At 45.0% G+C, this 26,962-nt stretch overlaps 1 protein-coding gene across 18 annotated transcripts in view; it reads left to right on the forward strand.

The window, feature by feature from the left end:
* The window catches only part of RBFOX2 (RNA binding fox-1 homolog 2), a 184,047-nt gene that overhangs the window by 17,864 nt on the left and 139,221 nt on the right, over positions 1-26,962 (forward strand). For all 18 annotated transcript variants that reach the window (XR_009558279.1, XR_009558280.1, XR_004693337.2 and 15 more), the window contains exon 2: positions 23,060-23,110. Coding sequence is in view for 15 of the 18 variants with exons in the window: in XM_060279870.1 (XP_060135853.1) it covers positions 23,060-23,110 (51 nt within the window). In the remaining 3 variants the exon portion in view is untranslated. The remainder of the gene's footprint in view (positions 1-23,059; positions 23,111-26,962) is intronic.

Raw genomic sequence — 26,962 nt, forward strand, 5'->3', positions numbered from 1 at the left:
TGTTTATTCCTATTATCTTACTGTGGAAATAATAGGTTGTGAGAACTGAGGTTAGCACAATATATTTTGGGCATTTGAACAGGCCGCTAATAACAGTTTCCTCTTATATGTATACAGGCTTTGGCATCGTGTCTTATTACTCTGTGTATAAAGCAGGTTGCTCTTTCAGTCGAGATCAGCATTCTTTGGTTGTCTGATGAGGGAGATTCCATAGTTTTCTTTTTGATGATTAAACAAAAACAGAAGAAGCAGATATAAGGCTAATAGAAAACATCCACAGAAGCCCATGTAAATAAACACAATCTGTGATGTTTTATCTGCACAATCAGGAACCAAAATGATGTCTTGAAAAATGTGGCTTTCGAGCTGTCTGGCCCCCCAAAAGCAACTATACATTACGATTTGGTGACTATAGCCCTGGTTTAAGGAGCCATCTGGCGTCTAGCTTATACACCTGAGTTTCTAACACTGAGCGGGTTACAATATTAGAACACAATATTACCCTGTTTCTCCGAAAATAAGCCATAGCCATAAAATAAGCCGTAGCAGGATTTTTAAGCATTCAAGGAATATAAGCCACACCCTGAAAATAAGACATAGTGATAGGCGCAGCAGCAATGCCGGCCGCGGCAGGAGAAGGAGGAAGAAAATAAGACAACCCCTGAAAATAAGCCATAGTGGTGTTTTTTTTTTTTTTTTGAGGAAAAATAAATATAAGACGGTGTCTTAACTTCGGAGAAACATGGTAGAAACAATTTAAAATAAGCACATTTGTTCCCTAAGTGATTTTATGGAATAGTTTAGGCTTTGATGATTAAAGTGGCATAGAAATCCTGAATGAATGAATAACTGTGTTGAGTCTAATAATGTAATTAATGCTGCTTAGCAAAAGAAAGCGACAACGATTCACATATCCAGCCTGTGAATAGATACTACTGACATCTTTCTTATGTTGGTAACTTTCTTGTTATAGACTCTGGATCAGCCTGCTTAGGCAATGAGGCCTTCGTTAGAGGCTTTCTGAGATGAGTCTGGTGATGACTGACTGTAAGGCCTCATTTATGAAATTGCTTTCTCTGATTCCGTTTTGGAACCAGGAGACTAACTTTTTTTAAAAAAAATTCTCCTTGAGTTTTTGAACTGCTGGAGAGTTTCAGTGCTTACATTTGCTTTGTCTTTATCTGTCCTTCTCCTGTTCTGTCTTGGTTGTTTTCAGATTGTTGTTTTTCACTTTCTTAGATAAATCAACTAACAGCTTTTTAAAATTTAGTGAAATTTCCAGGAAATATATTGAAAGGTACAGTACATATTTAGCAAATGAACATTTAAGTGGCTCATTTTAAGGTTTCAAACAATCCATTTCCTGTTAGGTTTTTAAAAGTCTGTTCAGTTTTTTAATCTTTACTCTCTGCCTGCCCACCCAACCCACTGTATGAATTTAAGAATTTCCTCAGGATGTGTTTTCTGAAAGAGAGGCAGAGGAAATACCTCAGGATGTGTTTGCTGAAAGAGAGGCAGAGGAAAGTTGGTGTGGAAGCGCACTTCTACAGGTTTTGCTTTACAAGGACTTGTTAGTGTTTACAAAATGAAAATGAAGTCTTGTTTCAATGAGCTGCAACTTCAGGCCTTTCAGGCCTTGGACAAATCCTTGTTTTGCCTTAGGAAGGCTATGAAGATCAAGATTAGGCATTTTAACTTAGTCTTTCTTCATCTGTACCTTCAGCAGCAGTTCTCTCTTACACACATTACATATTTGACAGAAATTAAGGAGGTTTTCTGTATGTGTATGATATGCACAAGAATGTGTAGAAGAGTGATTTCTTGTATCCTGACAGGTAGAAATAGGAAAGTGGAGGTTACTGGCTCAGGCTTGGTGTCACTTTGGTTTTATATACTCATCAATGAATCATTACGTTGAATTGTCACTGTGGGTGTGAAGAATTTCAGGCCAGAGGATATGTGGGAGGCAAGCAATGGTTCAGAACATAGGGCACAAGTGTTGTATTTTCTATTCTACTAGTTACAGATAGGTAGCCATGTTGGTCTGATGCAGTCAAAAAAAATAAAAAAATCCTTCCAGTAGCACCTTAGAGACCAAATAAGTTTGACATAGGTATGAACTTTCGTGTGCATGCACACTTCTTCAGATACACTGAAACAGAAGTCATCAGACCCTTATGTATAGTGAGAGGGTGGGGAGGGGTATTACCCAGAAGGGTGGTGGGAATGGGTGATTGGCTGATAGGAGTGGTAAACCTGTTGATGACTGTTAACGACTGTTAACGATTGCAATTGGTCTTGCAGGAAAAAGCAAGGGCTGAGGTGCTAAAGAAAGCTTGATCATGTATAATGAGATAAGAATCCAGTGTCCTTATTCAGACCACGTCTCTCCATGGTTTTAAGCTTGGTAATGAGTTGCAATTCAGCAACTTCTCTTTCCAGTCTGTTTCTGAATTTTTTCTGTAATAAAACAGCTACTTTGAGATCTTGAATAGAATGTCCTGGGAGATTGAAGTGTTCTCCTACTGGTTTCTCTGTCTTGTGATTCCTGGTGTCAGATTTATGTCCATTTATCCTTTGGCGTAGGGTTTGGCCTGTTAGTCCAATATAGAGAGCTGAAGGGCACCGTTGGCATTTGATGGTATACACAATGTTAGAAGATGAGCAATTAAATAGTCCTGAGATGGTATGTTTGATGTTGTTGGGGCCAGCGATGGTGTTGTCCGGGTGTATGTGGCAGCAAGGTTGGCATCTGGGTTTATTGCAGGCTCTGGTACCAGTGTCCATGTTAAGTCTGGTGGTGGTATTATTGTGGGTGAGGAGTGGTTTAAGATTGGGTGGCTGTCTGAAGGCAATGAAAGGTCTTCCTCCCAGAGCTTGAGAAAGAGAACTGTCATTGTCTAGGAGAGGTTGTAGATCTCTGATGATTTTCCATCCTATGCTGCTGTCCATGCATATGCCTGCCTTATCTAAAAGGACATACCATAGTTATGGGGTGTTCGAATAGTATGTTAAGCTTACTAAAATTGTTAACTGGGCTGGATAAATAAGGATGGCATTGTTAAGACCTCCGGCTTATTTTTATGACATTAGTGGGTGGAGGAGAAAGAGTGGAATGGATCATATATTGGAGCTGGTGTTTACAGCCACATATTTCTATCTCACAGTCATTGGATTTAAAAAATGGTCTCTTCAGAGCCACAGTAGAATTAGATGAGTCATTCAAGCAACCCAGAAGGCAGGATTCACACAGTTCATACATATGAACTGAAACCAGCTGAATAAGGAAGGTGAAAGTAAATATCTGAATTTGGGATCCCATTATAGGCTAGACAGAATTTCCCATATATGAAACGTTGGTTTGTAACGAAAGAGATTTTGTTGAAGATCTGTCCATGTTTATTTTGGGTGTGTCAGGGAAATGAATGTTTCCATACACTGTGTGAATACCCAAAACTTACTATTGCAAGCTTTAACAATCAACTACAGTTACGGCTAATTCACATAAACGGGAGAAGTGGTAAATCTGTGTCTAAAGATAGCAGGTGAGTATAATCATGTGGTTGAATACTTCCCTGTTTTTTACACACACACACACACACACACACACACACACACACACACACACACACTTTGCCTTCCTCAGAGAAGTTTGCCGGTTCTTTGTTGTCTTTTTGGCAGACTTGTTTCCTCGGGTCTTTATTGTCAAGCTATGTTTTTATTGCTACCAGCTTTTATCTGCTGTTTTATGTTTATGCTTTTGTTACCCAGTTACTTTTGTTTTGTGTTCATAGGTAAGCCCCTTGGAAACATTTTTTTTGAAGGATAGCATAGAAATCTTAAAATAGGGAGAAGACTTACCAAAGGTTCTTTCTAATAAGCCACTTTTCTTTGTGGAAAAAAAAGTTGGGCGAGTAATAGACTGTTGTAACATGCTTTGTAACATGTCTCATGTGAGGAATCAAGAGGTATGTTAGGGAGATATAAAGGAAAACCCTGTGTTTGTTAGAAGTCTAAAAGAACTTCTTGCCCTGTGCATATGCCACCCCAAAAGTATGTTTCAAAGCTGAATGCTTGGGAGGGTGGGACTGGGAAGTAACACCAGGCAAGCTCGTTTTGTCAAAATATGGCCCTGTTAAGAATGGCTGAGGTGTGGTGAAACTGAAACAGGCATCTTAACGGTATTTCGGGTTTCTGTATCTGGCCATAGATTGTCATGGGGTAAATAATGTTAGTTAATGTTGGATTCTAGCTTGCCTTAGCAGTACCTGTAAGAGAATTGGGGCATGTGAATTATTCACTAATCAGCTTGCTGTTCATATTAAGTTTCTGCTGTAGCTTTGGGGCATTTTGCCAGACCATGGCACAATTGATTTCATTGGTTCCTTTGAGAATAGTATTTTGTGTGCCTTGAGAATGGGGGAAGGTAGCCTGCTGTTGGCCAGTTTGAGTGCAAGGCCTACTTTTCTTTCCACCGATTGCTCTTAGCTCACATCTTTTACAAATGAAAATTCTTCTTAACACAAAAAGAGAATTCAAGGGTGGGGGGGCGGTGTTTGTGTTTGCTTTTAGGCCGTCCCAACATTCTCCTCCTTTAGATCCTAGTCTTCTTTGAACATCTAATGAAATGGTAGCCCATAATATCCAAAGTAACCTGGAAAAATAATTTTAGTTATTGGATAGTAGAAATGGAGGAGGAAGGTGTTCAGGGTGCCTTTCCTTTCCCAATATACAACTTTTATTCCAGTTGCATCACAAGAGATACCTCCCTGTAAACTATTTCATTTTTAATTTTGCCCGCCTGTTTGTGTATAATACTGGTGCAGCGATGATTAAGCTGCCATCTGACGACTATTACAAATGAAAAAGAGGGAAATCCTTATCAGAACAAACAATGGCAGATACTAATTTGAGACATGGCTTGTTTTGCTGTCAAGTGCATCTATATTGGCTCAGCTCATAGAAGGGCAAAGCAATTGATTCAGGCCAGAGTTGACTGGCAAACAACTCAGTGAAATAGAGCATGCACCAACTTAGCAGTGTGTATCTATTACTAACCACACCTCTAGCCTTTTCCTTCAATAATGTGATGCAGTTGCACTGGAGCTCTTTCAAATTGTTTGCCACCATCATACGATCGGTTTCTGAAAGAGCACTCAAATCACAAAAGTAGTCTATACTACAAAAAAGTTTAAGGGTCTTGGTATTAGGTAGTGCAGGTAAAATGTTGATGATTGTGTTTAGATTTTACAGATCTCTTCATGCAGGAATGGGCTTGAAATAACTGCTGCCACTTGGTTTCACATTAGTTAGGAATTTAATGACCTGCAGCTAGGAACATTCTGTAATGTCTACATCACTTTGGCTGTAATTTCAGAAAAAAGTCACATAGAAGACTTGAAATATCTCCCTGCTTTATGAAAAAGGGTCTGACATCCAGGGCTATACTCAAATGATATTTGAGGGAGGGAGTTTGGTTGTGTTGTGTTTTTTTTTGCTATTATGTTATATATTTTGTGCTTTTATGTTGTAAAGCACCCTGTGATCTTCAGATGAAGGGTGGTATATAAATTTAATAAATAATAATTTAATACAGAATGGCTGATCAACGGCTGCATTTTTAAAAGGCTTGTAAAAATTATTTGGGATTCCTAGGGCATGGAGCCTGCTAGAGAGAGTGGAAACTTCAAGTCATACCTAATGTGCAGTGGAATGGAATGGAATGAGACATGCTTGGAATATGACACCTATATTGTTAAAGTGTATTTGGCCACTATCCATTTGTAAATATTTTGTGAATGTTTTTGAAAGATAGCTCAAACCTGAACTAAAAAAAACAGCAGTCTCAACCATAATCATTCATTTTAAACAAAAACTTTAACTATTTAACCAAATCTGAACCATTACTTGAAAGTGTTAGTTGAATCCATACTGAACAGCAAGGGCGAATCCCTAGCTACTGTTTAAAAATAAGGGTTGGTGTGAAAGCTATCCCCTTCTTAAATGCCCATGCAATTGAATTATGGAATTAATTACTATTATTATTTTAAAAAAATGTCCACCTACTTTTAAGGAGAACTCAAGGCATCTAACAAGTCAAAACACAAAAAGAGTATTTCAAATATAAAACAGTCGCTGGTTAAACCCAATCATATAAATCTAAAACCAGAGTATTGATTTTGAAAGCAAGCCATGCAACTTATTTTTAAGTATGTGCAAATCAGTGTGCTTGTTTTCCTGTGAATGAATCTAAACCTTACACGAATTGATTGGAGTTACTGACTTGGAACACCAATAATAATAATAATAATAATAATTTATTATTTATACCCCGCCCATCTGGCCGGGTTCCCCCAGCCACTCTGGGCGGCTTCCAGCAAAACATTAAAATACAGAAATCCATCAAACATTAAAAGCTTCCCTAAACAGGGCTGCCTTAAGATGCCTTCTAAAGGTCTGGTAATTGTTATTCTCTTTGACCTCTGGTGGGAGGGCATTCCACAGGGTGGGTGCCACTACCGAGAAGGCCCTCTGCCTGGTTCCCTGTAACTTGGCTTCTCGTAGCGAGGGAACCGCCAGAAGGCCCTCGGCACTAGATCTCAGTGTCCGGGCAGAACGATGGGGGAGGAAACGCTCCTTCAGGTATACTGGACCGAGGCCGTTTAGGGCTTTAAAGGTCAGCACCAACACTTTGAATTGTGCTCGGAAACGTACTGGGAGCCAATGAAGGTCTTTCAGGACCGGTGTTATGTGGTCTCGGCGGCCACTCCCAGTCACCAGTCTAGCTGCCGCTAGACTTTAAGGTGTAACTGCACCTAAATCTCAACTGAGTGGAATAATTGAAAGATTTGAGTCCCTTAACTACTAGTGAAAGTAAAATGTGTCATGCCTTGCAGGCAGAAGCTGTGAAGAAACATAGAGGTCATTTCTGTGTGCAGAAAAGCTTGTGGTTACCATGGGTGTTACTTCAACAATAATGTGACTAGTGTTTGGGGTGATAGTGTATTCGAAAGTACTGTACTTGTAAAACCATGAGTCCCTTCTTAGTAAGGTTTCATTCAAGCATGAGTGGGAGCACACACTTTGTGGATGGAGCACCGTCAGAAATGGACTTGGAATAGAGTGAGCATTGCTCATAGCATTATTCAGCAATCTGTAAGAACCCTGATACAGGGTGCTGATGTGTCCCTATGAGCTTATGAGAGAATCAGTGTGGGAGTTTGTTTTTTTTAACTTCTACTATTAAAAGAAATCATATATGTGTCAGTGACTGAATTAACATCTTAAGCCTCTAGTCTTATCAAAGAAGATTGCTTTCTCCATAAGAGGATTTCCCTATAAATCCTCACATACTTCAGAAGCTAAATCTGATTTCTATAATGTTCAGAGCTATGTCTGCTGTGATGTATTTAAAAAAAAACATATTTTCAAGGACACAGATGGAAGTGGAAGAAAGTACCAATTTGTCTCTGAAAACCCATGGAGAATTGGCAACATCCATTCTTGCTAAATTTCCCTGGTTGGTGACTTGGCAGCGAACTCCCAAGTGTCAGTGGCTTTAATTGACGAAAATGGCCGTTTTCTTTTGGGTGCACCTGGCCCTGCCACTGACTAACCATGGAAGTATAGCAGAGAGTGAGATCTAGTTGAGGTCATGGCTGCTGTTGATCTTCACTGCTGAGAACTTCCGTTTAATTTTGTCCCTTTGTCTTGATCATGTTGTCATATTTCCAGCATAAAGAGGGGTATGAGACGCAATCTGAATACACATAGTATCATAGAATTGTAGAGTTGGAAGGCACCATGTGGATCATCCAGTCCATCCCTCTGCAGTGCAGGAATATTTTGGCCCAATGTGGGGCTCAAACCCACGGCCCTGAGATTAAGAGTCTCATGCACTACCAGCTGAGCTACATGGTTTGTATTTGGTTGGCTTCTTACTTACAGAATGAAGGTAATTTGCAGCATAAGATATATCAACAAACAGTGTATTGGAGAAGGGCTTTTTTTCCTCCTACAATATGAGGAAGCAAGGTATTGTGTATATCAGCCTTCGCCAACATGGTATTCTCTACATGTTTTGGACTACAACTTGCAGTGGCTGGCATGGCTGTTTTACCTGGGGCTGATGGAAGTTGTCTAAAACACCTGGAGCACACCTAGTTGGTGAAAACCGATATATGCACAATATGGCATATGGTCTACGGCAGGCATCCCCAGACTTCGGCCCTCCAGATGTTTTGGACTACAATTCCCATCTTCCCCGACCACTGGTCCTGTTAGCTAGGGATCATGGGAGTTATAGGCCAAAACATCTGGAGGGCCGCAATTTGGGGATGCCTGGTCTACGGCCATACTACCCTGAACACACCCGATCTCGTTTGTAATGTGGTGCTTCCACTGGATTTGTTTTCAGCTGGCACAGAATGCTGTGCAGCCTTTGAATGCAGACTTATTACACATGTGCTGAGGGAACTACATTGGCTGCCAATCACTATTAGGCCATGTTCAAGGTCTTGTTAACTTATAAAGCCTTGAACAGCTCGAGACCTGAAGGACCAGCTACCCCTGTATAGACCTATAAGATCACAGATCATCTGGGAAAATTCTACTGCATTCTGTGGTACTGCACTCTACAGAATGTCATCAGGTGGTAACTCCAAAACTGGCATTTCCCTCTATTGCCTCTGCACTGTGGACTGCACTTCCCCCTCCTAATATTTTTTTAGAAGGCAAACTGCTAGGAATAAAAGATCTAATAAACACCGTTTTTGTAAAGGTACAAGCCATCATATTGGTGGTCATGCCCATTGGTTATGGAATTGGGGGCGGGGGAAGAGCTTCCGGCAAAATCCAGGCAATGACAAGTCAACAACACATTGAGATTTGCATTTCTGGTGGCAACAAGGACTTGAAAAGTAAAGAACTACTTTGACATTCTTTGGTAGCAGTCCCCCTAACAATTTCTCTAGTTTGGTGAGCCATAAAAGGAGACTACTAAGTTAGTCTTGGTGCGAAAAAAATAACACATACATTGAGAATGGCAGGAGGACAGAAGAAAGTGGACAAGTTTGTGTTGGTTTGGTATGACTTTATTAGTATGACTAGGGATTATTACAGGGCACAGTCATCTCAATATGCTCTGATCTGAAACTCTTGAAAATATAATGCTCAACCCCCAGGTCCAGCAAAGAAACATGAATAAATTCTTGACTACCTGAAACAGAGAAATACATTTATATCTTCATAATATGATTACTCTGGTTGTACATAAGCTTCTGCCCGATAGTGTAGGCTCCTTTTTTGTACCTTGTTTGTTTATAGTTAAAATGGATAAAATAAATAAATTACTGATTTGCCTTGGCTGGCAGCTTCCTCTTCCAGCAGGTTGAATAAGAGACGTAAGAGGTAAACTCTGTTAGTGACTTGATCCTCACTAACAGAGAAGAACTGAGGGAAAGTAATGGCCAATGGTTGGATGTTACCGTATTATTCTGGGATTCATGATGCTGAGGAAAGGCAAAGGTGAGCCTTTCAGACACACTTAGGACTTTAGGAATGCTGAATCCAACAAGTTTTCTAAAAAATACTGCTGGATAGATAACTACATTCCGGAGCTTGAACTCTTCCCTTCTAGACTGAATAACTGTGATGTCTGTGTGAGTGGAAGAAACAAACAAGTTGAAAGAAAGTTCAGCTCCTCAGAGCTTTGAATCAAACTCTTGGCCATGCTTACAAAGAACTCTTAACAACCAATAAAGATTTAATGCTTGGGTGTTGCCCAGCATTTTGGTTGGTTGTTATTGCCATGATGCATTCTGGCTGCTCCATTTGGGTGTAGTTTCTGCTGCAAATGTCTCTAAATCTAATTTAAGAGTGTCTGTGTGCACATAAGCTAATGTCCACATGTGCATTTTATTCGAGAGACTAGTTTCCCCTCTCCATTGAGCATGAAGTATTCCAAGATGAAGTACACCACTTTGAACATGGAAGGCTCACAAAGACCACAACCGTTACATTTTTTATGTAGGGAAATATTGCTTATCTGGAGTCAGTGTTGAGGTGTGCGTGAACTTTTAATTTGCGCCTTCTTTTTCTCTCTAATAATAATTTTAAAAAGATGCTATAGTTCCCATGCTGTACTGATGCACTTTTCACTAGAAGAAAGTAACCTAACTGCATACTGTATTGACATTTGCTTTTTCCTCTTATTTCATCATCTCACAACAGTCCTTCTGAACTGAGGGTCATCGAAAGAGACTTGAGCAGTACAGGGTGTGGGTTTCTTTCACAGACTCCTTTGTTTGGAAGTGCAAGGAAAGCTTTCCAGGAGGGAGTAGAGTAAGCCAGGCATAGTGGTTTTAAAAGAATCAGTGGCTTTTGGGAAGGGACTGAAAGCATTTTGGTTTTAACTGATTCCAGATGTTGCTGCTGGAACACAAAGCCTGCCAGTGTGTCTAGAGTGGCGCTTACTGAGTGGGCCTCCTGAGCGTTTCCTGTACGGCCCACAATCAAACAAACCTAATCAAAGCCAGCCGTTGCTGCTGGAACTCTCATGAAGCCTTCCTCCTTTTTCCGGTGTTCAAAGATATTCATTTCTTTAGGGTGTTTTGCTCTAGTTCTTTACCATATTTTGGAGTATGGGGGGTTGGGTCTTCCCTTACTGTGACCCATTGATAGGACTGCTATTTAGCCGAAAAGCACTGGTCGGTATTAACAGTTAAAATTCAGCTTGTGCACATTGTATGGGAGAGGAATTAAGTCTGCAAAATGAAACTGATAAGCAACTTGGATATTTTCCTGCCATATGGGAGCAGCTCCCATGTGGCTTAGAGAATGTTAAAATCAGGTCTGGCTAACTCTCTCCCCCCCCCCCCCAAATTTTCTTTTCTTTTTTGTCTGAAAGCTGCATTCATGCTTTACCAACCCTCCAGGGACTGCATGCTCATATGGCCAAAATTCTCATGCACATTTCACATGCACACAAGACACACACAGGCACAACCCCACCACCAAGCTGATCCATGCAGAAGGGGGGGAGGGTAGCGCTCCTCTCTGCTCATAAGATGATCCATCTGATAACCTAGGCAGCAGATGAGTCTCATCCCAGTACTGTGTTTCTTTTGTGTTTGCCTTCAAAATTGGTGGAGTCATGGGGACCAGATGAAGCCCCAGAACTACAAGTTAGCTACCCTTAGTTGAATGCCTAACTGTAGGACTGGGCGCAGCCACGTGTGTCTTCCTGTCACCTTCTTGACTCTGCATTGTTTACCATAGTGCAGTGTAGCTGCCGGAGCAATGCACTGATAATATTAGCGACGACTCCAGAATTAGGAAGGCTTTGGCAAGTTATGTTCCGAGGCGGCTTTTGTGCGGTCAGGTGGTTGTTTTAGTGTTAGATCAAGAGAGCACTGTATGGCTTTGTTAGCAAATCCATGTAAATCATAGTTACATGGTGTATTGGGAGAATATTGCAGTCACTTTGCTCCTCTACTGCTCCTACGGCATGCATAGGCAAACTCGGCCCTCCAGATGTTTTGGGACTACATCTCCCATGACCCCTACCGGTAGCTAACAGGACCAGTGATCAGGGATGATGGGAATTGTAGTCCCAAAACATCTGGAGGGCTGAGTTTGCCTGTGCCTGTCCTACGGCTACTGCTCAGCCATGATTTGTCTTAGTGAGATATCTGAAACTGGGCTTGCGGTTTGTCCCCCTCCAAATAGACTGTGAGTGTTAAGTCAAGAATAAACATTGTTTACTGCTCATGGTTTGTTTGGATGAATCATGAGCCTGGGTTTGGATGCAACACTAAGCTAAACCATGGCTTAGCTTCTGGTAGTGCTGCAGCAGCAGGCATGGGGGTGGGGGGACAAAGTTCTGCATTAGAAAGTGTGCCACACGACTCATAGTAATTGTCGGATGCAGATATGTAATCCATTAAGCAATTTAAACTTGTAGGTTGTGGGTAATTTATGTGTGTGCCTGGTAACCTGCCAGTTGACAGTGTAAAGAAATGACAGAATGTCTGGAATGGAACATCCATGTTTCAAGCCAGAAATCTATAGTATGGGCTAAAGGCCATAAACTATCCCCCTTTTCCATTTTTTGTAGTATTTTCCCAGATGATTAAAAAAATCTGGCTTTTCTGTTTATCTTATTGAACTCTCTTACTAGCTATGTATGTCTGACATGTTTTCCAAGGTAAACTGATCCAAATTACTGTAATTCTGATATGAGCAGAAAGCTAATTTTGCTCATAGGTTTCTCCTGGACTCTTTGGATTCTCATTATAAAGAAAAAAATAACAGAGCTGGTACTCTAGTATGTAAATTGAAAATACATCTAGTTGTCTCTTACCATTTTAATCTGCTTTTTCTACCTCCTATATCCTTGACCTCTTTTTAGCTACAGTTGATGCTTTATCTCAGAGGTCCCCAAACTAAGGCCTGGGGGCCAGATGCAGCCTGTGCAAGTCAATTGTACAGCCCCCGCCGCCCCCCACCTGCTCTTACCGGCGTGCCGCAGGGCGGTTGCCCATCTCCGGGTCAGCGCGGCACCAGAAATAGCTTGTGCGCACGCACAGAAGCTATTTCCGGTGCTGCGCTGACCCAGATGTGCACCGGAAATGATGCCTGCGCATGCGCAGAAGCCATTTCCGGTGCCACCCCGTGCCAGAAAAGGTGAGTGGGCACGCGTATGGGAGTGCGTTTCCCCACCCTCCGGCCCGCCGTGTGATCGGCGCCGGAGGAAACGGCCTGAAGCCGGGTGAGTTGGGGGACCCCTGCTTTATCCAGTACTCAAAAGTCTTGGGATCAAGCTGTTGAATTGCATTGCATCTTGTATATTCCGCTATTGAATTTGTTTTCGTTTTTAGCATGAGGGGCATCCATATGCTTGATTTGGAATCCTAAAACACAGTGTGGCCTGTCTTATAAAGAAAATTAACACAAACCCTTCTACTTTTGTATTGGATTTGGGAATATATTGGTGTGTACTATATTTGGCTTGAGTTTGGTTTTTTCCTAGGCTGGGAACACATCAGTTCTATATAACAGATGGAAGTTTAACCAGTATAGGTACAGCTGCTCTAAAGAAGCATGCTTAAAATTGCCACCAAATGCGTGCTTTGTAGCAAAATACCTTATTTTCATGGTGATCTTCAGAAAAACTGAGAAGAAATGGCCAGGCTTCCTGAAGCTGGAGTGTGGGGGCAGGAAAAGTGTGTGTGAGAGTTCTCTTTATATATTTATACAAAACCATGCTGAGAAATGGGTGTGGACAGGAGCTAGGAGGTGGTCACACTGATTCTTTTGCGAGTTGTTCATCTGATCCAGAAAAGGATGTCATGAGGTTGTGGATTTAGATTTATTTAGTACTTGGAAACATATTTCATTGTTTTTTAAGATTCCGTACTCAAAAGTGTCTAAATTTAGCTCTGGATACTGTTTAGAAGAATAACTTTCAAGGAGACTGAGAAGCCTTGTATACTGCTCTTTGGCTGCCCCCCCCCACTTTCCCCTGAAGGGAGGAGCTGGGGTTGCCATGGAGATTAGAACTGTCTGCAATAGCAGCATAGTTTAGAATTCCAGGAAGGAAGAGGGAGTGATGTCATCAGATCCCTGTTCACTACTAGTTTGTTTGCCTGAAATAAAGCAAGTTCAGATAGTCATGGAGGAAATTGCGTATATTTCTGAAAACTACCGATTGTATCCTGGAAGCAATATTGTATGAATATTGTGAACAGAGAATATAAGCTTGCTTCCTTCTTTTTGAGACAGAGGCTGGGAACTGCGGCAAAGGAGGCTTTTCAGCTCCCTCTTTCTGCTGCAGCCCTGTATCCCGTGATAGAATCCCTTGGAGATATAGGGCCTTAGGAAGCAGAACCCAGTGAAATGCAAGGGGCAGCCAGCCCAGCAAAAAAAAGCAGCTGCAGTCTTCTCCTGATCCTTGCCATTTTTAAAGAAATGTCCTTTGGAAGAACATTTTATCATGCAATTTCACTCCCTCTTCAGAGGCCTCTCCCAGAAATCTCTGAGAGGAAGCAAAGCTTTCCCCACCATAATTAATGGTGTTGGATACATGAGTCTGCTTTCCCAAAAGAGCTGAAGAAAATGGGCATGACAAGGCCTGGGACTCTTGCAATGGAACTTTAGCACTTATTGTCTCTTTTACGAAAAATGTACATACCAAACAAAAAACAAACAAACAAACAAACAAAAACACCCTGCTGAGCAAGTGAGATGGTAGCGTGAATGTAATTTACAAAGTACTTGCATAATGGTTTACCCTATGGAGATGGCATCCATTGGGACTTGGTGGGCATCAATGCCTTTGAAGCAGCCCTGTTTCAGTTTATAGATTCTAATGTTTGGTCAATGCTGATGAACAGGCATAGGCAAACTTGGCCCTCCAGATGTTTTGGGACTACAATTCCCATCATCTCTAGCTAGCAGGACCAGTGCTCAGGGGTGATGGGAAGTAGTCCCAAAACATCTGGAGGGCCGAGTTTGCCTATGCCTGCTGATGAATGTCAGTGGTTGGGCGAGGTAAGAAATATCAGGCAAGGGATAAATATGTTATATGCTAATACTATTCAGGACACTATTTATCCTTCTCACCAAAAACCCACCCAGCAGAAACCTATGCTTTAAAGTATTTCAGGATATTCTTGATATTTGCTATACTACCCTATTTAAAGGGGTTTCACTATTGTAGAGTAATGATGGAGCGTGTCGCACTATTTAATTCTGTGTGTACATGGCCGGCCCACAAATAATATAAAACTGCTAATGAATTCTGTAAACTGGGCCGCTGGGGATTGGGTGGACGATAAAATGAATGTAATCATTAAGATGCAATCTTCTTGTTTGTTTTGTTTTGAAAAGGGCATCTAAAAAACCTGAGTCAAGTTGATTTAAAAAACATTAAAAACAAAACAACAATTCCCCATAATAATACTGAAACCATCCTGCCCCATAAATATAGCTGAGTAATCACTGGCAACAGAACCAATTAACAAAATGCCAATAGAATGGATAACTAGTCAGCACACGTGCCATCAAAAAATCTGGGAGCAGAGGAAGGTCTTACCCCATAACCAAAAACATAGCTGTGCAAACCTCACTGGGAAGAGCATTCCATAAATGGGGCCTACTGTTTCTGTCTCGTCACTATGCTCTGAAACTCTTTTGGAAGAAGTACTCAGAGGAGGGCCCAGATGCTGATTGCAGGGTATTTATAGGTTCATGACAAGCTTTTCTGTCAGGTATTGGGGTCCTGAGGAATGTTAAGCTCATTGGTTTAAATCTAGCACTTAGAATTGGGCCTAGAAACCATGTAGTCAGATTGTCCTATTGTCATAATCAATCAATCAATCAATAAACTTTATTTGCATAGCCGACAGCCATAGCAACAGAATACACGCAATATACAATTAAAAACAACATGGATAAAAGGATCAGTCATATGACTATGATTATCGTTTAAAAGGTAGCCCTTAGTCTCATTGCACCCTCGATGAATCTGGCAACTTTTGTTGTTCTCAGGTCATTTTGATCTGATAGAATGAATCTTATTGTCATTATCAATCTGGCTGTTGCATTCTGCATTGTCTGCACTTTCTGAACCATCTTCTTCAAAGGCAGCAATCTTACCAGGAAGTCATCAGACTCCTAAAACTAGGTTATCCCTGTCTGCATAGAGCAGGGGTGGGAAACTTCTGTCCCAAAGGCCACTCTGGATTTAGTTGGAATCTTGATAACTGCAGCCAAAATGGTGATTGCAGCTAAATGGCATGTTCGCATCTCCAGCTGAATAGGTATATAATGAAGGACAGTATGTTGCTACAATATAAAAAGTAACTGAAATGGATTGATTAAGAAAAGGAAAATAAAGCAGAGACCAGCGTGGTAGACTGGTCGCCTTTTAATTATATGAAACAGAACTTGATGTAGAACAGTTTGAAGATTTTCACTATGCATAGTGAATTTATGAGCATAGGTTTATGCTGTATCTTTCATTACATTTTATATATTTTAATAATGTTGTATATTAAAAGTAAGATTTTAGCAAATGCTGAAAAAGCATGTGAGAATGATTAGTGCAGTCAGTGTAAAATATCGCATGTAGCAAACTTTAAATCTCTGTGCCCTTGTTTCTCCTCCTCTTTCCCCTCTTATATAGAAGAGATCAAATAAATAGAAATGCCCTTTAGCAGTAAACAAAACAATGAAATATCCCATGGCAGTCTGATTTCATTCTAACTGAATTCCTCTGTAAATGGCTGCTTGTATGCAGCGGTTGAAATACAATTCAGCTTTGGCAGAAGTGAGCCAGGAGGAAATTGAAGTTAACTGTGGCATTGTCTTGCTGGGCTGTGTGATTGTTGTTGGAAGGCAACCTGTTTCTGCTGTTCGCTGTGTGTGGTGTGTTTCTTTGCCCCTGAAGAGCAAGGAGAATTACATGTGCAAATGGTTAACGTTGCTTGAGTGTATGCAATAAAGTGGGTTTTGCTTTGGGCTGCACATCTGCTTCCTTTTTCCTTTTGGGATCCCCTACTGACTAACAGGGATTTTCTCTGTACTAGGTATGAAAGGATTGCTCTGCTGTCCTCCTAGGACTTTAACTCTTTTGTCAGAGGGCCTGGTATGGCTACTCTAGAGTAACGACTCCAGCATGGTCTTTTAAGGTTTTTATTAAGTGCTGATTATTTACAGTGTTCAGAGCAGTAAAAATGCATCCTTAAGGTGAGGTGTCTGAACTCCCGAATGGCGATTGGCGCGTTTTCTTCCAGCACCACAGCTTTGGCAGACCCAACCTCTTCCCCCTACGTTTGCGTCGCAATTCGGGAGTTGGGGGAATTGGCCTCCCCCCTGTGCGTCCTACTTCCTGTCCCACCTGCGGCCTGGGCTCCACAACCTTGCCTGAGCCTCGGACACCACTTCCTGACTCTCCGCTGGAGGCAGAGCTCTCCTTACTCTCTCCCGCGCTTGGGGATGGGCTGGAACTTAAGATGGGAGGGACTTCCCTGTATCCCTCGTCCCTCACATCCATCCCCCTCCCAGGCTCCTCTCCCCCCCTTCCTAGTGGCTCTCCGCTTGCTGGGGACGAGTGAAACCCCAAGAAGTCTGTGGCATCCGAGCCTGTGGGTGTAAAAATTTCCCCCCAATCCTGCGATCTTTCTCCTTCCCCCTGAGAAGACGGGAATCCCAAGAAGTCAGTGGCGTCAGAGCTGGTGGGAGTAAAAATGTTCTGCCAGTCCTCTCCTGCCTCTGACGTCGTTGACCTCGGTGAAACCCACACCTCTTCTTCCGTGTCCTCAAATTCCGCTTCCCATCTCCATGGAGAGCTGCTGCCTGCTATCCCTTCCTCCTGCCCCTCCCCCTCTCCCTCCCTTTCCATGTGCCAGGGCTTGGGCCTGTGGGGGAACAGGGCGTGGAACTCTTCCACTAAAAATTCCTCAGGTACTTCTGTGGCCGGTATCCACTCATTGTGGGACGGCGGAGTGTCCTCCCATGCTATCAGGTACTCCAGTCCTCTCACCCCTCTCCTTGAGTCTAAAATCTCAGTTGCCTCATTGAGCTGTCGGGCGTCTCCCGTCTCCCCCCCTCCCTCTGGAGGCTGATCGCTGTCCCTGAACCTGGTACTTTCCCTGTACGGCGACAGCAGCGATCTATGAAACACTGGGTGCACTCTCATGTCCTCCGGCAGTGCTAGCCTGAAGGCTACCGGGTTGACCTGTTGCGTGACCGTGAAGGGGCCCAGCCTCCTGGGTGCTAACTTCTTGCATCGCCCCCTGGTGGGAAGACCTTCCGAGGATAACCAAACCTTGTCCCCCACCCTGATGACCTCTCCCGGTCGCCTGTGGCGATCTGCCCCCTTCTTGTACGCTTCCTTGGCCCTCTCCAAGTGTTCTCTGAGCTGCTGGTGCACCGTCTCCAGGTCCTCTGCCCAATCCTCTGCCTGTGGGCCCTCTTCCTCCTCCTCCCCCTCCCTCTCCGGGAAAGATCTGAGGTCGCGCCCGTAGTTGGCCTTAAAGGGCGACACCCCTGTGGAGACGTGCACCGCATTGTTGTAGGCAAATTCTGCCAGTGGCAGGCGATCCACCCAGTCCGTTTGCCTCTGGCTGACGTAACATCTCAGGTACTGCTGCAGAATGGCGTTGACCCGCTCCGCCTGTCCATTGGTTTGCGGGTGCCTAGCCATCGACAAGCTGACCTCCACCTGCAGGAGGTTCATGAGCCGCCGCCAGAACCTGGAAACAAATTGGCGGCCACGATCCGAAATAACCCTTAAAGGCAATCCATGCAGTCTGAATACGTGGTCAACAAACAGTTTGGCCGTCTCTTCTGCCGAGACCGCCCTGGCACACGGTATAAAATGGCACATTTTGGACATGAGGTCCACCACCACCAACACTGCGGTCTTGCCCCTGGACGACGGCAGGTCTGTGATGAAGTCCATGGACACTACTTCCCACGGCCTGTGTGGTGTGGCTAAGGGCTCCAGCAAACCAGCTGGTGGCGCTCTGACCACCTTTGCTCGCTGGCAGGTGTCACATCCCCTTACATAATCCCTAACATCCTCCCGCACCCCTGGCCACCAGAAGTGTCTCATGACTAGGTGAGTGGTTTTGTCCCTTCCAAAATGACCCGCCGTTGGGTTGTCGTGCATCTGCTTGAGGGCCTTACCTCTCAGCTGTTTGGTTGGCAGGTACAGGGCTCCCTTGTAAAAAAGCAAACCCCTCCTTTCCTCAAAGTCTTTGGCCTGCTCCCCCCCCCTCTCAGTTCTCTGAAGATGCGGGTGGCAAATTCATCAGCTGCTGTCAGTGCTGTGAGTTCTGCCTCGCTCACCACTGTTGCTCCGCAGGACCATGCTGATGGGGGGAAAATATGCCTGGGTGCCGGTGGCAACTCCTCCTCCATGTACTCTGGCTTGCGGGAGAGGGCATCCGCCCTGACATTCTGCTCTCCCGGGATGTAGTGGATGGAGAAGTTGAAGTTCGAGAAGAACTCTGCCCACCGTATCTGCCGCTGGTTGAGCACCCTGGCAGTTCTCCAGAACTCCAGGTTCTTGTGGTCTGTGCACACCTGGATGGGGTGCTTGGCGCCCACCAGGAAGTGTCGCCAGTGCTGGAACGCAGCGTGGATCGCGAGAAGTTCCCTGTCAAACACTGTGTAGTTGCGTTCCGGCTGGGTCAGCTTCCTGGAGAAGAAGGCACAGGGTCTCCACTCTCTGTTGGCGTCCAGTTGCAACAGAATCGCTCCCAGAGCCTTGTCCGAAGCATCTGTCTCCAGGCGTAGGGGCGCATCCTGCACCACGTGGAACAGGTGCTGGTCTGAAGCGAATACCCTCTTGAGGCTTTCGAACGCTGCTTGCGCCTCTGGCGTCCACCGGAACTTCTGCTTGCCTCTCAGGCAGTCGGTGATAGGAGCCGTGACGCGAGAGAAGTTCTTGATGAACTTCCTGTAGAAGTTCGCGAAGCCTAGTAGGCGTTGGGCATCTTTGCGCGTCCTGGGGCTGTGCCAGTCCAGGATGGCCTGCACCTTGTCCTTGTCCATCGCCAGCCCCTTGTCTGACAGCTTGTAGCCTAGGAAGTCCACTTCTTTGGTGTGAAACTTGCACTTCTCCAGCTTCACATACAGGTGGTTGTCCTTCAGGCGCTGCAACACCTCCCTGACATCCTTCACATGCTGCACTGGGTCATTGGAGTAGATAAGGATGTCATCCAGAAAGACCAAGCAGTTCTTGAAGAGGAGGGACCCCAGGACGTGGTGCATGAAGGCCTGGAAGCATGCTGAGCCCCCTTGCAACCCGAAGGGCATCACCAGATATTCAAAAGAGCCCAGAGGCGTGAACATCGTGGTTTTCCATTCATCACCCTCCCGGATCCTAATCAAGTTGTACGCCCCTCTTAGGTCGAGCTTGGTGAAGATCTTGCCCCTGCGTGCCGCTGTCAGGAGATCATCCACTCTGGGCATGGGGAAAGCCATTGGCTCTGTCACCGAATTCAGCCGTCTAAAATCCACCACCAGACGGCGCTGTTGCGTGTCTTTCTTGTCCACCCAGAAGACCGGGCTGCCCCCTGCTGCCTTGCTTTCCCTGATGAACCCCCGCTTGAGGTTCTTGTCGATGAAAGCGCGCAGATCCTCCAGTTCCTGGTCTGACATGGCGTACAGCTTGGCTGGGGGTATAGTTGCCCCTGGCACCAGGTTGATCTGGCAGTCAAAAGGCCTGTGTGGGGGTAGGTGGTCGGACTCCGCTTCGCTGAAGACCTCCTGCAGGTCCCAGTACGGCTTGGGTATTGCCTCACCCCCCTTGACGTGCATGGTGGCCACCGTGGCTATCGGAGGCCCCTCCCCTGGTTGGTGCTGCATGCAATGTTCCAGACAAAAGTCCGATCCAAAAGTGATGCATCTCTGGTGCCAACTTATGGAGGGGTCGTGGCGCGTCAGCCAGCTCATGCCCAAGACGATGGGGGGGTCTGAGATGGTTGTGACGTTGAAAGCCAGTGTCTCTGAGTGCCTTCCCACCGTCATTCTCATGGGGGGGGTTTGATGCGTGATGGCCCCTCCCAGCAGCTCTCTGCCGTCAATGGTGGCCACGTGCAGGGGAAAATCCAGCTGCAGAAGTTGGATCTGGTGCTCTTCCGCAAAGTTTCTCGAGAAGAAGTTGGCTGAGGCCCCACTGTCAATTAAGGCGAGGACTGTCAGGGGATAGCCATTTGGGAGCGTGAGCGTGACTTCTAGAACCACTCCTGCTCTGGGAGGGGTGGGCTGGCTGTGCTCCTCTCTGTGCGGGTGGGCGGGCGGGGGCTGTTGTCTGCTGACTGTGCCTGGCCGCTCCCCCTTGTCTCCTGCAGCCAGGCTGTCTCGTTTCCCTGCTGTGGTGCTGCGTCAGCTGGGGAAGGTACAACCGTTCCCGCCTTTCCTTGCCACTCTCTGCGATGAGGGCAGTCTCTGACGCGATGCCTGGGGGAGTTGCAGAGAAAGCAATTCCCGCCTCTTCCCTCCTTGCGTCTTGGCGCCGCCGGGGTTTGAAAAGCCCGCGCGCGCGCTCCTCCGATCTCCATCGGTTCCGGCTCTGGGCTTGGCCTGGGCGGGTGTGGGGGCGGGCCCTGGGGTGGGGTTTGGTGATGTGGTCTGTCCTGGGAGCGTGGGAACCAAGGTTTTGCTGCGCGCGTCGCTTGTTTGTCATTCCATCTGGATTCCTGTCTCACCCCCACCGCTAGCGCCGCTTTGCTTAACTCATCCATAGTTCGCGGTTTGGGACCTCTTGCCAGCTCATCCTTAACGTCTGCGTGCAAACCCATGTAGAAGGCTGATTTCACTGGCTCACTTTGCAGATCCCACCCCAGTTTGTGCACCAGCATGGTGAATCTCGCCCAGTAGTCCCTAACTGTCGATTTTCCTTGTGTTAAGTTATTAAGCTCCTCTTTAGTGGCCTCCATTTCACTGTCACTAGCGTACATTATTTTTAAAGCTTCTAGAAATAATTTTGCGTTCTTCATGCAAGGATTTTTTTGCGCGATGAGCGGTCTTACCCATTCTCGGGCGGCCCCCGTCAAATGCTCTATGATAAAGGAGACTCTGTGCGCGTCATCTGGGAATTCTGCTGCATGCAATTCCAGCGCATAATTTATTTCTGTCTCGAATCCTAGGTACTCCCTAGGGTCGCCGCTAAACTTGGTGACTAGGCTCTGTCCCCTTCTCACTTGGACTAGCTGCGGCTGGGGCACCCCCCCACCTCTAGCGGCTTTCTCCTCTTCCAACTTCTTCTGTAGGTCCAAAACCATCACCCTTAGCTGTTTCTCAGTCTCCTCTTTTGTCCTCACCTGGTCCACCAGCTTGTTCAGCTCCTCCTGCGCCCCTCGCGCTTCCTCCTGAGCGGCATGCAATTGCTGCTGTGCGTGCGCTGTGAGGTTCTGCAGCTCCTGCTTCGCTGCTTCGGCCTCCAGCCTCCAATGCTCAGCCTCTTGAGCGCTCATCGCTGCACTCCAAAGTAGCCAAAAAAAAGATTCGGGAGTTGCTGTCAGAGGGCCTGGTATGGCTACTCTAGAGTAACGACTCCAGCATGGTCTTTTAAGGTTTTTATTAAGTGCTGATTATTTACAGTGTTCAGAGCAGTAAAAATGCATCCTTAAGGTGAGGTGTCTGAACTCCCGAATGGCGATTGGCGCGTTTTCTTCCAGCACCACAGCTTTGGCAGACCCAACCTCTTCCCCCTACGTTTGCGTCGCAATTCGGGAGTTGGGGGAATTGGCCTCCCCCCTGTGCGTCCTACTTCCTGTCCCACCTGCGGCCTGGGCTCCACAACCTTGCCTGAGCCTCGGACACCACTTCCTGACTCTCCGCTGGAGGCAGAGCTCTCCTTACTCTCTCCCGCGCTTGGGGATGGGCTGGAACTTAAGATGGGAGGGACTTCCCTGTATCCCTCGTCCCTCACATCTTTGTAACAGTTTCTCACCCTACTTCCTTTCGTTTCCCACAATAGCAATTCCTGTAGAGAATAATTATTCAACAAGAGACACCAGCAAGTTGCTGACCTGTAAAATTGGCAGCACCAGAGACTTCCTGGGGAAACACCACGGCTGCCAGCAACTTCCCCCTTTCCCCATAGAGTGTGAGATTCAATTAGTGTTACAACAGAACTAGCAAGGAGATTAGAAATCATGTAGAACCCCCTTTTTTTAATGGTGGGGGGCATTTTCTCTTGGACTTCATTTGACTTACCATATTTTAACTGATAGCCTTTAAATGCCCACTTTTCTCCTTCTTGCCTAAGTAAGGTGAAGGTTTTTGCTGTCTCTTGTCACTTATTGTTCAGCAATATTCCCAACTGTCTACAATGCAGTATGAACTTTTGTTCTTGAAGCTGCTGGGAAGCCAGACATCACTTGACATTGTCATGAAGACATGTGCATATGCTGCTGTAGAGGCAGAGCGTTATTTATCTGTTCTCTTTCTATATTATTATAGGCTTTTCTTCTTTTTTCTTAATAGATAGCCTCTCTTTTCCTTCATTTTATCAAAATGGATAATTTCTGCTTTCTTGCAGAACGAGCCTCTGACTGCCAGTTATCATGGGTATCCAGGAAGAGACAGTCAGGTAAGAGTTACTTTTGTTCCCCTTCAACACTGTTGCTTGCTATCACTATATAAAGAGTGTTTTGTCAGGGTTTGTGATTTTAATATTCCAAGGGGTGGACAGTAGCTCCATAGGAGGAAAAAGGGAATGGCTGGCTTTTCCTTCACATGGATCAGGTCTTTGAACCCATGTCCTTTCCGGGCTCCTGAAAGTACACCATAGCAGCGTGTACTTCTTTGTTGACGAGAACAAGAGAGAAGACAGCTACCAACAATGTTGCTGGGATAATGATGACATGGGAAACTGTGACCATGAATGTGGAAGTAAGTAACTATGTGCTACGGCAAGGGGGATGTATTTCTGCTTGGTTGTGAGATAAGGTAGCCTTGGAAGAAGGTGAAGCGGAACAAGAGGCTCCAGTAGCTGCCTAAGAATGAGTGAGAATGAAGTAAGCGGCTGCTCAACAAGGAGTCTTTCTGGAGCTCCTAGGGCAGCTGCAGAGGATCCTGGTGTAGAGATGGGATGCTGGTGGTAAATGAAGCTCCTTCCCTCTAGCTGGGGCTGTGGTGTTTCTTCCTTGATTAACATGATGGATCATTTTCTTTGGTCAAAAGGTAACCCATAATGTTTATGGAATATCATCATTTGGCCTTTGGCTGATTGAACTTCAGGACAAGTTACTACCGTGTTTCTCATATTATAAGACATGTCTTATATTAATTTTTTTCTCAAAAAAACACACCATGTCTTATTTTCAAGGGATGTCTTATTTTTTAATTAAGTATGGTAAAGCAAACTACCGGTAGGCATTGTATGCATGCAGCATCATAGAGTCGTCACTCTGGGGCACAGTGCCATTCTGAAGATTTCAATACCCTGCCACTGTTGTGTACTCTTACTCACTCTCTCTTTGCAAATAACCTCAATTTGTTAAGGAAGTTACTCAAAAGAGCAAAACTCATCTGAAAGCATTTGCATAGCCAGCCTTATAGAAAATGAAGCTTTGCTTTTGAGAATGTGTGTGGTGTTTTTTTAAGAGGTTGCTTTTAAAAAAAGAAAGAAGCAGAATAGCATCAAGATGGATTATGAGATAATCCCTTGTACTGCTGATGTTGCAGAACAATTTATGATTTGCAGCTAAGTTAAAACAAGAAGGGGAGAATCTGTTCCAAAGGCAGCGTAGCTGCAATATTACTGGGTTATGTTCTCTGTTTCTTGCATCTTTAAAAACACCACAGCAATTAAATTTGGCAAACGTCTTCATGAAAGTTCATTCTTAAACCAGAATCACAAACCAACAGTTTTGATCTTAAGGAGAAATGTTGCTTACATTGTCCCCCCCCCAAAAAAAAACCCACCTGGTATGCTAGGCTGAGAGTGTGGTGTGATTGTGTTCTGATTTATAGCTATTCTAGAAGCAACAGTTGGACACCCAGATTTTGACAGCAGTCATTAGCTGCTAATGATCTAGAATGTGTAATATGTGTGTGTGAGAGAGAGTTCATTGTATGTCTAGCATGTCTTAAGCAGAAATATCCATAAGGCAGTTTAGAAAGGAAAAAAACCCACACACACAACCGTGTTAGAGTTAGTAATTAAAGAGAATTGTAGAGCAGATCAAATTGCAAAAACTGCCGGGGCTTATCAGATCGCGCGCTTTGAGCTGCGGCTCCAGCCAGCTCCCGGGCTTCGCGCGCTGCCCGCTAAGGCTCCTGCTGGCTGCCGGGGCTTATCAGATCGCGCGCTTTGAGCTGCGGCTGCAGCCAGCTCCCGGGCTTCGCGCGCTGCCCGCTAAGGCTCCTGCTGGCTGCTGGGGCTTACCGATCGCGCGCTTTGAGCTGCGCCTCCAGCCAGCTCCCGGGCTTCGCGCGCTGCGCACTAAGGCTCCTGCCGGCTGCTTAGCAGGGTCCCGATCCTTTCTTCTTTGCCCGCCGCGGCTCCTGCTGAGCCTTCGCTGAGGCTCTACCTTAGCCGGGCTTCGCACTGAGGCTCCTGCTGCAGCTCTTGCTGTGCGTGCTGCAGCTCTTGCTGGCTCCCACTCGGACGGAGCTCCACGTGGCAGCGGCATCCGGTTCCGAGGAGGCATCTTCCTTTTCTTACGGTACCATATTTTGCACAGACCTGCTCCCACCACAACCTGGTACTGGTACGTCTTATTTTCGGGGTATGCCTTATATTTCTCCAGGTCATGAAAATACTGCCATGCCTTATTTTTTAGGGATGCCTTAAAATATGAGAAACACGGTATGTATTCTAGTCCAGCAACAGCAAGAACTTCAGGTGAACCTGTCCATGAATTATGCTGGTGCCCAACCTGGATAGCAGCAAACAATTATGCATTGATTTTCAGTTGTGAATTGAATTGTGAGATTTGATGCCTTTTGGGGGGGGGGCACACTGCATTCGCAGGAGGCTCTCAGTTCCTCACATTTCCAGAGCACAGCATTCAACAAATTCCCCTGACACCTCAAGAATGTGGAAAGTCTGCCTTTGATTAACCCAAGGGACTTTCTGATGATGTTCAGGTGCAGCAGCAACTTTCCAGTGATTGATTGGAAAACCCCCCCCCCCCGCTGAGTAAGCCATTGGCCTACATAGATTTTGATACTGCCTGTCGTATCAGATAAGACCTCTTGAAAAGTGTCAAATGGCTTAGAGGCCATCCCAGGCATGGGACTTCGGATTGACTCTCAGACAAAGGACACTGAGTTCATACATGAGTTCTGCCCTGCAGCAGAAGGAGGCACTCTTGAGTCTTCATAGCCCTTCTATGAACAAATAATGTCCTATAGGGCCACCTGGAAGAATACCATGTTGGGGGTCATAAGCAATGAATTGCTATGAAAATGATAGGAAAGAATGGTGCTGTCATTGTGATTTGCTGCCATTGCCAAGGCAACAGCTTGAGACAACCAGTGCATGAAGACAGGAAATGGTCTTCTTGCGTGTCTGCAGGATGGGGCTGCAAGGGAAGAAAGAGCTTGGAAGCAGTAGGTGGGTAGCCACTGAGACTCCCTGCAGCTTTAAAGTTATTGCATTATTGTTCTGAGTCATCTAGGACAGGCACGTCCAACAGGTAGATTGTGATCTACCGGTAGATCACTGGATGTCTGTGGTAGATCGCTGGTAGATCACTGGCTGCCCCCAAAGAAGCCGAACAACTTTGGCTCCCCCCCAAAAGCTCAACATCTTTGCCCTGCACCCCCCAAAAGGGGGTAGGTCACTGCCAGTTTTTAACTCTGTGAGTAGATCACAGTCTCTTGGGAGTTGGCCACCCCTGATCTGGGAGATGCCAACAGTGACACAGAAGTAAAATCCCACTTGTTAAGCAGTTCATACACACTTTTCACTGATGGCTGCCATAACACTAGCTTTTCTATGTAAAATATATTTTTAAATTTATGCTAATTAAGAGAACTGGGAGCTTTCTGCAAGTACTTACTCCTAATAATTTTAGATGCTGTTCACATAATCCTCAGGCTTATATTTTAGGACCATGCATCATGGCATGGTAAAGGGAAAGGGAAATAGAAATAGAGACTAAATGTAACACATGGCTGTAGGAAAGGGTAAAAATTAAAAAAGAATGGTGAAAGATGGGGGACAGGATTTTAAAAATGGTGAAGGAAGTGTCAGTGTTGTTGAGAGTAAAGCCACAACACTTGAAATAGACTACCTGAACCAGTGAGGGTTGATAGAAAGGCAGCCTGTTCTTCTTTAAAAAAATCATCTACCCAGCTAAATAACTACATCATTTAACTCCTTGCTGATTCCTCCTTAACTACCTGTTGATAAATAGATTGTTTACTCAGGCTTTACTTCCTTCCTGCTTCTTCTTTAGTCAGTATGAGATAAAATGTGCTTGTGTTAACT

Source organism: Zootoca vivipara, chromosome 10 (assembly GCF_963506605.1).
Source record: "Zootoca vivipara chromosome 10, rZooViv1.1, whole genome shotgun sequence".
In the NCBI taxonomy this organism is placed as follows: domain Eukaryota; kingdom Metazoa; phylum Chordata; class Lepidosauria; order Squamata; family Lacertidae; genus Zootoca; species Zootoca vivipara.